We start from the raw sequence: 10,858 nt of genomic DNA on the forward strand, positions 1-10,858 counted from the left end.
TTTAAGACTGAACGATGAGTTACTCGTTGGATAATATTCCTAAATGTCGTTTAAATATTTTAACAAAGCATAATAATATAACGATAAAATAATTAAGTTTATTCCTGTAAAAGTTGTTTTAGATATTTGTTTAAGGTTTAAACAAAATATTATGTCATGTATTGATTTAATAATATAAAGTCGACCATTTCTATTTATTATTTACATACGACTTGGTCCGTTTTCGTTTTTTGTTTTGATGTTTCCGGTGAAATAGTATATGTAGTGCAACGGAAATTTCACACGGTCCTGGCAGTCGCAATTGAAAAGTCAACTGTTTAAATAATGTAGTCCTAATAGTATATAGATATAGCGGTGGACAATGGTGGTCAAATAGTCGAATGCGGACGATTTGAAAGTCGGTTTACGGTTGTTTATAAAATAACATAACTAACATTTTTAGTTTATTTGAAATCGCCAAATATAAATTGTAATCTAAATTAACACACTAGTCAACATTTTCTTTAACGTCGATTTTTTGAAAAAAAATGGTTTTTCGATCAATCTATTATATAAAAATGTTTGTTCTAATCTTGTATCGCTATGTATACCCTACTATATTATACTATAGTAAGTTAATTTTTCTGTGATCGTTTTAAAATTTTTGTGATGGTAGTGAAAATTAATCAGAAAATAATAGTAGATATAATATAATTCTTGTAGAGTAGGTACGGTATATAGTCACATACAAACATTTTTCTAGGAAGGAAAAGTTTCAATATTTATACCTGATGTACAAGTGTAATATAAAATATTTTAGTATACCGGAATACAGCATATACTTTTTCATACAAGTAAAACAACTACCTTATTTTTGAAGAAAAAAAAAACAATGGTTTTCTAACTTTATAAAAGTATTGAAGAGATTTAATTAATTTAAATTATGACAAATGTGTGCATGTATATAAATGTAGCCAGCGGAATCAATATAAACCTTTTTCCTAAGCAGATAGTTTCAGTGAAATTAATAAACTCCTTACTATGTACCTATATCTGTAGTTAATTTTTGTTCTTTAGACTTACATATGATATGCATCAGACATACAAATATTACCTTCTTATATGTTATGTGGTATATATTATACATGATAAATATAATTTTTAAAATCATATTTTTACATAACTATTTTAAGTTATTGAAATACTACACAAGAAAAAATATGTAGTTAATTTCATTGTAATTAAATATACAAAATATATATGTGCTAATAGAAACCGAGTGCAGTGAGAAAATGCTATATATTACTCTCCTCCCGGTTGCCTATGAATTGGAACGGGTTTAAAAATTAGATTTTCAACGGTTCTTATTTTTACTTTGACAATTTGACTATTTTATGTACCTAATTATTACAGCCTTAATTATAATTAATGTATTTTGTAGTTTATGAAGTACTATTAAAAAAAAAAAAAAATGATTTTAATATGTTGACAGATGGTGTTCGTAATACGCTGTTTTATAAATATTCATAGTACACAAATACCAGTGGCACACACAGGGAGGGTCAGCGGTGTCAACTGACATTCCTCAGAGAATTGGTGAATGATTAGTTCTGTATGAACTTGTATGCATAATTGTTTAATTTAATACTAACCAATTTTTCAGCTATCCAAATTAACATACTAATTATATTTACCCTATAACTAAAACGTCACATGAGAATAAGTAGTAGGGCCCAATCCCAAAAATTATGCTATACAAACTTATAAACTAATACCCAGACAATTGAAAAATAATTAGTATTGGGTTTATTTAAAAAAAAATAAAAACCAAAAAACACTTAAAAATAAGAGTTATACTAAGCCTAAACTGAGATTTTACTGGTGAGGGTACCTCGAAATATATATTTTCGACACCCTTGTTAAAAATCTACTGTGTCCCATTGAGAAGTACATACAACTAACATTTACATTTTCTATTAAAAGTTAAGTAGGTATATGTACTAATGAGTTACACTATAATGTACTAAAATAAATTAATAAGTAACTAATAATAATTTATTAATTACTATACCTACAATTTTTATTTTTAATATGTAATCAACATGTACGAGTACATTTATATTTAAAATTAAATATTTTTTCGTTTAGAATTCTTTTTTTTTTTAACTATAGGTTTTCTTCAAAAGTATCCTAAGTCGTCAATATAAGTTCTTACATGAAAAGTATAAGCTAAAATATTCTGATACTTATATGGTTTGTATTGTGGATATCAATAAAAAACAATTCTAAATTTATTTAAGTGCAATAAATGAATCTGTAAATAATTTCAAACTCCGAACCGAAGAAATGTACTTAATTAAAACTATAATATTTGCTAGACAGCCAAAAATTATAAATAAATATATGATCAATTATAATAATGATGTGTTTTAGATAAGGTTTTTACCGGCTTGACTAATCAATTACTTCCACTGAAAAAAAAAATCTATGATAATTTTTACAGTTATTGATAACATTCATAAAGTCATGAATTAATGATGTGTTTACAATTTAGAATACTATTATTAATATTATTACATGTTTATACTCAGACCAGTATAATATCTATACAGATGTAATAATTGAATTTCCTGGTGACAAGCGGAGTGAAGTCCAGGCGCAAATACAAGGAGGAGCATGGGAGCGATACCCCCCTCCCCAAATGTCATGCAACAAAACTAAAAAAAATTATAATATTATATGCCAATTAATGATAAAAATTATATTTTTCTATAGCGATTATGTATAAACATATTTTTAATAACCAAAAGAAAATCAGATTTCGCTATATAATTTTTAAATTATATTAATAAATTTCATAGAATTAAATAATCTATATATATATGACATTTGTGGTTTGAGGAATCGTTTATGTTTATGAATGGTTAGGAAGATCTACAAGATTCCGCAAAATTTGAGGAGTCGTAATGTAGCCGTACGTATAGAGTAAGAAAATATCAAATAAAATAAGCTACGAAAAAGTACAAACTGATCCTAAAGGTTATGTAATAGCAGTGAAAATATATCATATCGAAAACAATTGTTTTTTATGTGTTTTTTTTAAACATTTTTTTAATCAATCCATTTTAAAATAATTCAAATTTCATAATTAACAATGGTTTTATAACTTGTGTTAAATTCCTGATAATTTAAGGAACTGTAAGGTTCTATACAGTATAATACGATATAATATAAAAAATACTGTGTTTTAACATTTCTACCTATACCATCTTATTGATAATATTGGTACATACCGGCTACGTGAAACCAGACATTAGACATCGCTATAATAGTTTCAAATGAGATAATAAAATGTTAACTGTATATTTAAGAGTTGCAAATGAAACGATAGCATCTTATAGTAAGTAAAAAAAAAAAATTTACTTCAAAAGTGTATTTTTTCTTTCTATATTTAGAAATCGTGTAGGTAACAAATGCATGAATTGATGGTTAGTTAAAAATGTTATTTTAAAATGTTTTAGTAAAATATACTAGGTTTTGGTAAAATATGTTTCGTATTCCATAGCATTGAAATTCTACCTTGATCATAAAGTCAAGTACCAATTAATTCATATTTCCAAGAAATTATTAGATTATATCAATAACTAAATATACAAAATTATAAATATTTTTATAACTTCTTAAGTAAGCAGAGAAATTATATTATGTAATAGATGCATAAATAAGTACTTGGACGTATAAAAATTAAAAATGATCAATGATACAAATGTGTCATATAAATAAAATAATAATAATATGGAATTAAAAAAAAAATAAAGTCTTGGATTATGATTAATTCTAGGATTAATGTGAGCTAGAAATAAATATATTCTTCTTTTTTTTTAAATGTTGATAGATTTCATATGAAATAAACTTGTAAATTTTAATGTTAAAACGTGTTAAGAGAGTCTAATCATCATTATAATTAAAAGATATGTAAGCGACACTTTAAAGAACATTTTGATGATTTCTTATTCTAATAACAGCAAAGGATATAAAATACTGGAAAATATTAAAGGAAATGGGGATTTTTTTTTATATTGCATATTATTTAACAAATAAATATATCAAGTTCAATATTTCAGAATAATTTATATTCATAGAATATGTCTTCTTCATAATGATGTATAAGTTTTCAATTTGAAGCCGCAGTTTTTATAATGATAATTAAATATTTAGCTTGACTCACAATAATCATAATTTTTATATTTATAAATGCACTTGACTTTGATATTGTTCAAATTTAAAAATATTGAAATACTTACATAAATGATAAACAATAGTACATCATAGATTATTTATATAATTATGTTGTGATAATAGTTATAATAAATAAATAATTAAAACAATTATATATTTGATTATTTTAACAATTTATAAAAATATATAATATGGTAATATAAAATATGATGGTTAAAAAACAATAATTAACATAGTCATAAACAATCAACTTTTATTCAAGTCCATTTTGAATTTTCTAATGATATGGTGATAATATTTTATAGATGTTGACATTATATTCCTGTAATACATTTTTGTTATAAATGTGATTTTTTTATAGAGTCAATTTAAAAGTGCATTGCATGGCCAAGTGTAGAAAATATTGTTTAAATATACTATAGGTACAACATTAAAATAATGCTAACAATACATAAATGCTTAGTTAAAATTAAACAAGTGCTTATGGGTTTGAAAACCAACAGGACAATAGAATAAGTATAACTACATAATCCAATACAAGTTAAATTACACATGCATCAATATAAATAAGCTTTAATTATTACTTGCAAACAATAAGTAACTACCAAAAACTTTACAACAAGATTATTAGTATTATTTTAATAAAATTCTGAATTTAAATTTTATCTATTAAATAAATAATGATACCCAATTATTTAGTTACAAAGATTCATTATGAATAACAGTTGTTCATAATGAATCAATAGAATTCAAAATAAAAATAATTTCAATCTTTTAACAATTATTGTTAACATTTTTTAATTATTTTTACTATCTTTAGCGATTTTCTGAACTAATAATAAATTAAATATGTGCATTTTGAATCACTTAATAAATTCTTCAAAAAAATGTAATTTAAAATAACAATATGTGATAATATTTATTATTTAATATAAGTGCATAAACACATATTTGTATTAACTGTAAAATATATTACTATTAATATTTTGCAAAGTTTTTTAAAAAGTATATAGTTTTAAAAATATAATATACAGAAATAAAATTATTGGTAATTATTATAACACCTATAACATTATTAGACTAAATAATAATATAACAATTATTGACTATAAATATTATTCACAGCCTTATAAAATACATTCTAAGTATAAAAATCATAATATATTCATAATTAGCTATTATTTTAACTTCTTTGATCTATTTATAACACAATATAAAATAACATTTTACTATCATAAAATCATAGTATGATCACCTGAACTGGCATGTCGGGATTTTGTATTTGAACAAAAAGCTTCAAATACTTTCAAGACTTTTCCATCATCTTCAAATGTTCTTTCAGCTAAAAACAAAAATTGTTGATTTATAATTTACATAATATAATAATTATTATGATAAGAGAATAGGTAAATTAACTAAATTTAGGATATAAGAATATATTATCAAATAAAATTAAATTTATACATTAAAATATAGCGATTATAATATGTTCTATTTATATTTATTCAAATTAAAAGTTGAAATAATTAAGTTATTGAATACCCTTTACTATTAATTATATTTTTACGAGAAAAACGAACTTACGTTTTTTTGCAACGCAAATCATTTTTTCATTAATGCTGTGATAAAATTGGAGGGGTGGAACTGATCTAAGTCTTGTCACGTCCCAAGGTATTCTATTACCTTTTTCCATCTAAAATTATAAATAATTAAAAATTAAAAATGTGCAACTAGATGAATAGGCTAACATTTTAATTTAGATTCTTAAATATAAAATTACTTTAGTATTTATTTACACATATTTTATTTTATATTAAAACTAAACAAAATATTAAATAGTGAAAATTAACATGCCAAAATGTTAATAATGTAAGGTTAATCATTTTTTATATATTATATTTACAATAAATGATAAATTAACTGTTCAGTACAACATTTTTCAAACGTTCATACTATTTATTTTATATTATATGTTTAATTACATGAATAAAAGATAATATTAGTAAAATGTAAATATATAATTTGTGGAATCAAATGTATTTTAATAGGAAATGAAATTTTATATTATTGGAAGGTACCATAATATTAGCTATGTTAGTCAGTTATTACTTTTTGTAGTATAAGTCAAGTCAATATTAAGTTATATGTCAGAATAAATATTGGCATATAAGTTAAATCACTATAGCCAAATAATTTAATACACATTGGTGGACAAGTTAAATGTGAAATACACCATTTTTTTGGCTATGTGATTCTAGGCATTTGTATATACTTCCACTTTTTTTAAACTAAATTACTAAACACAACCAAAAACAAAAACAAAACTATGATATATTGAATATTATAATATAATCTATTTATGAATTTTATTTTACACTGGAAAATAGTAAAAGGATGTTTTTAAAGAATTAAATTAATTTAGCAACCATCAGATGTTAGTTTCAAACTGTACAATTTGTATGAGACAATTAGCAACTCAATCACACAGCCAAATATAAATTAATATCTTGCCTGAATCACAACTGCCAGGAAGCCCCAGTAACTTTTTTTTAAGCCACCAATGTGCGTAAAGTTCAGAACGATATGTAACACCCGTTGAAAGTGGTACAGATGGTTTATTCAATAACAAAGAGTCATCTTCAAAGATACAAGAGTTAATATGGAACGATGAAGTACATTTACATAAATTTTCAGAATTGCTACTAGGTGTTTCTGTGGGTGGAAATGGTGACTGTTGGGTAACTGGAATCGTTATATCAGCTAGGCCAGAATCAGATGATCGCAAACTATTGTGATCTTTAAATTTATAAAATAAAAAATCTTGACTTATTTCTGTATCTTTTTCATTTTCACAGTCATTATTATAATGATTTGACATTTTAAAGTCACACAAGGAAAATGTACTATCTTGGTTATCAGATAAATACATTTCATCTTTATTATCTATATTTAACAATGGAACAGTTAAATGTTTAGATCTTATAAGTTCACAATTGGTTTCATAGTTCAAAAAGTTTTGATTATAATTATCAATTGTATCATCTTTGTATAGCGTTGACATGGTTAAGTCTTGACAGGCTTTAGTTTGAATAGGAGTGAATAACAGTTTTTTTCCATATACTATTTTTCCATCTTCTTTAAGAACCATTGACGAACAATGTCTTGGAGATGTCATATTATAATTATTAGATACATTATTTTGGTCCTCATATTGTGTTCCTTCTGAACAGTATTGTTTTATTTTACAAGAATATAATTGATTAGGTTCATTAGCATAGCGCCTAACAACTTTTGATGTATCAATATTATTAATATATTGAGTATAAAGGATTAATTTTAAAAGTGACCGAGTTATCACACCTTTGCATACTAAATGAGCAAAATAATCACTAAGAAGACCAAGACTCGGACTTACTGATTTGTTAGATGTTGTACTAATAATACGGTTATTTCCTAATTGCTTGTTAATTTTTTGTATCCAATCTAATTGTTCTTCCTTGGATTGACAAATAGCAACTATATGATCGATTAAAGAACCTGAAAAAAAGTAGAAGAAAATATAGGTTTGTTAATTGATATTTGAAGAATATAATATATTTTTATATTTTATGATTTCTCACCACATATTTCAAAAGCATTTTTAATGGCACCATTATTATCTAATTTCTTAACACTGATTCCACTTAACGGAAGTTTTCCCTAAAGAATAAGTGTAATTTAATTATAAATATATAAAATTTAAAATATTAAAGAATTTAAATAATTTGAAACAAAATAAATAATTTATTATTTAAGTAAATACAATTTAAAAGAAATAATTATAAGTAAATAATTAAATATAAATCTATGAATACAAGTATATTATAAGTAAAAAGTTAAGAACTTACTTCGTATATAAATGAACTAAGCCTTTGGGAAACAGATAGAATAACAAGATGTGTAGAAAACAACATGAGATATCTATCTTTATGTTCTGGACCAAAGGCAACAGAACCAATTTTTATTACATCACCTAAGCTACATGCATCTGCACCTTCCCAACCTTGTACAACTCCACTTAATATTGATAATTCCAATTCTTTTTGTTTTCTGGTTGATAAACATATAGCCTGTAAGATCATAGATTTTTTATTATCTTGAACTGAAACTTATGCAAATTACACGTACAAAACAATAGTAATAAAAAAAAAGAACAAATTATATCTGTAGTTATATTCCAAGCTATTTAAGTATAATAAAATGAACAAACCGCAATCTCTTTATAAATGCTAACTGATCGTTGTGTGTCTCCTCTGTCAATATGATTTTCTTCTAAGTGTCTTTCAAGTTCTTGTAACATCCCACTATATTTGTCTAATCTTCGGAATGGTTTACTTAATGATACAGTTAATACTAAAATACCTGGACTAACGGCACCTTGTGTTTCCATGATTTGATTTAATTCATCTCTAAAATGTTACATAATAGTTTATAATTTATTTAAACAAAAATAAAATATTTATGGTTCTTACTTATATTTTTCAATTATATTAACGGCACGTGGATGCGAAGAGCAATATTGTAAATGTACAGATCGAATAAAAGATGCTTTGTTAAGAAACAATTTGCCTATTCGTTGATCAGATTGTGGTAGTTCAGACACTTGTTCTAATGATTCTAGAAGCTCTTCGTGAATTTTTGACACCTCTTCAATATTATTTACTAATTGATTATACTCATCAACAGTCATTCTATAGAAACATAAAAAATTATAGTTAAATTATATATAAGTGTAATAATTCTAATAAATATATTACATGTTTGAGTTTTTCAAAGGCATTAAAAAACTTTGAATAAGTGTTTTCAATTCAGTAACATGTGCTCGTTCAGATTCTACAATATCCATGACTACCACTGCACGATTAACTCTTAGTTGCTCAGTCAAATCCACAGGTATGTTTGACATTTTATTATTTGTAACATTTTCTCCTAAAATAAAATAAAATATTAATCATTTTGAATAATTAAAAATTTAATTTCAGTAATTATTACCTTGAGATTTATATTCTCGTACATAATTCGATGGAAACCACCCAGTCTTATCTTTAAGTGTTCCTTCCCACCAGCCACCATCTTCTTTTTGTGTCACTACCACAATATCGCCCTTTTTCAAACACAACTAAAAAGTGTATAGACAAATTAGATTACGAAATACTATAATGATCTGTAAAATTATTTTCAAATGTATGAAACTATAAATACATCCATATTTCAGGATTTTCGTGCACTTCTATACATTTTCAGGCACACAACATACTTAAGATATGGCACTTAGTGAGAATAAAATATAAAAACAAAAATAAGTCATACCACAATGTTGTTCAAGGTCTCCTCTAAGGGAAATAAAATGATTTAAGACATGAAAATATAATATTACAGTCAAATAAATACATAAGCAAATTAATATTATTATAAAAACAGATATAAAATATTATTAAATAAGCAAACATTTATAAATTTAAATGTAATCAAAGCGCAAGCTCAAAGATTATAAATAATTTTACCTCATCATTATTTTTTCCTTTAAAAGAATATACAGCTTGTACAAGTAGTGGTTCATTTGAAGTCATTTCGTATTCACAATGAAAACAACATCAACTGCGACAAATAACAAAATTATTAATTCGCACAAACTTTATGATCTAAGACAACAAGAAAATAAAACTAATATAGCCTCACTTTACACAGAAATGAAAAAAATATGATTGATAAAAATTATTGTGAACTTCATGGTGTTTGTTATAAATAAGCATACCTAGGAATATATATTTTGGCAAAGTTACAGGAGTGACAAAAAAAAATTTTAAATATGGTATGAGCGTGTTAGGAATGTTGGACTGAAGCCAATTTATGGTTGAAAGTGTAGTGTTAAGGTTCAATATTTATGGTAGGTATCAAGTATTATACATAATAAGTTTATCAGAGTAGATATGTAAATTTAGACTTAATACCTACTCGTAATACATTGATTAACTCAAACTAAAATTAAACTTTGTCAAATATTTCAGTCATTGAAATTTTGTTACATCATACTTGTTAATTTCCAACGTAATTTAGATTTTTAAGATCTCTAATGTTATTGTTATTACAAAATAAACAGCCTAAATACTAAATACTTAAACAAAAAAAAAAAAATTCCAATAGATATAACAATTTTATTTTAGACTCGGAACATAGATATATATTTAATTTAAAAGCAGTATATTTATCATCAAACCAATATATTACAGTAGATACTGTGTTGGTTGTTAAATGAAATAAGTTTGTAAATGGACTTACCCATTAAGATGAACTTAAACCTACAGCGTTATAAATATGTATTTGTTAAAACTTTTAAATATATATATTAATCGTATATGTTACTTTATTAATAAAGGAAATGTAATTGTATTTTATTTTGTATAAATGTAATGTTTATTCGAATCCTTGTAGAACTCTTAAAACAAATAAATTAAACTCGTACTCAAAATACGTGTAACTAATTGCAATTATTTTTGGAAAAAATCACTAGCATAGAATAGTGATCATACTTAATACCGGTATTAGAATAATTTAATAATTTAAAATTAATTTTGCCTAGATTTACGAACAATAACAATAT

The 10,858-nt window shown here is 24.2% G+C and overlaps 1 protein-coding gene across 3 annotated transcripts; it reads right to left on the reverse strand.

Annotated features, from left to right (window-relative positions):
• Positions 1-4,428: 4,428 nt before the first annotated feature.
• LOC112694489 (rho guanine nucleotide exchange factor 7) lies at positions 4,429-10,639 on the reverse strand. Of its 3 annotated transcripts, XM_025569976.1 has the most exons (12): positions 10,537-10,639; positions 9,762-9,855; positions 9,250-9,376; positions 9,015-9,186; positions 8,730-8,948; positions 8,468-8,666; positions 8,106-8,327; positions 7,839-7,917; positions 7,634-7,755; positions 5,803-5,911; positions 5,474-5,560; positions 4,429-4,540 (listed from the first exon to the last, which is right to left on the reverse strand). In XM_025569976.1, the coding sequence occupies exons 2-12, from the start codon at positions 9,825-9,827 to the stop codon at positions 4,533-4,535; spliced, it is 1,410 nt and encodes a 469-aa protein (XP_025425761.1). In that variant the 5' UTR covers positions 9,828-9,855; positions 10,537-10,639; the 3' UTR covers positions 4,429-4,532. The 3 variants fall into 3 exon arrangements, with proteins under 3 accessions (XP_025425761.1, XP_025425752.1, XP_025425770.1); XM_025569967.1 differs by lacking the exon at positions 4,429-4,540 and having other exon boundaries at positions 5,327-5,560; XM_025569985.1 differs by lacking the exons at positions 4,429-4,540; positions 10,537-10,639 and adding an exon at positions 9,568-9,590 and having other exon boundaries at positions 5,327-5,560; positions 9,762-9,840.
• Positions 10,640-10,858: the final 219 nt, after the last annotated feature.

Source organism: Sipha flava, unplaced genomic scaffold (genome assembly GCF_003268045.1).
Source record: "Sipha flava isolate LNK unplaced genomic scaffold, YSA_version1 0_pilon_pilon, whole genome shotgun sequence".
Classification (NCBI taxonomy): Eukaryota; Metazoa; Arthropoda; class Insecta; order Hemiptera; family Aphididae; genus Sipha; species Sipha flava.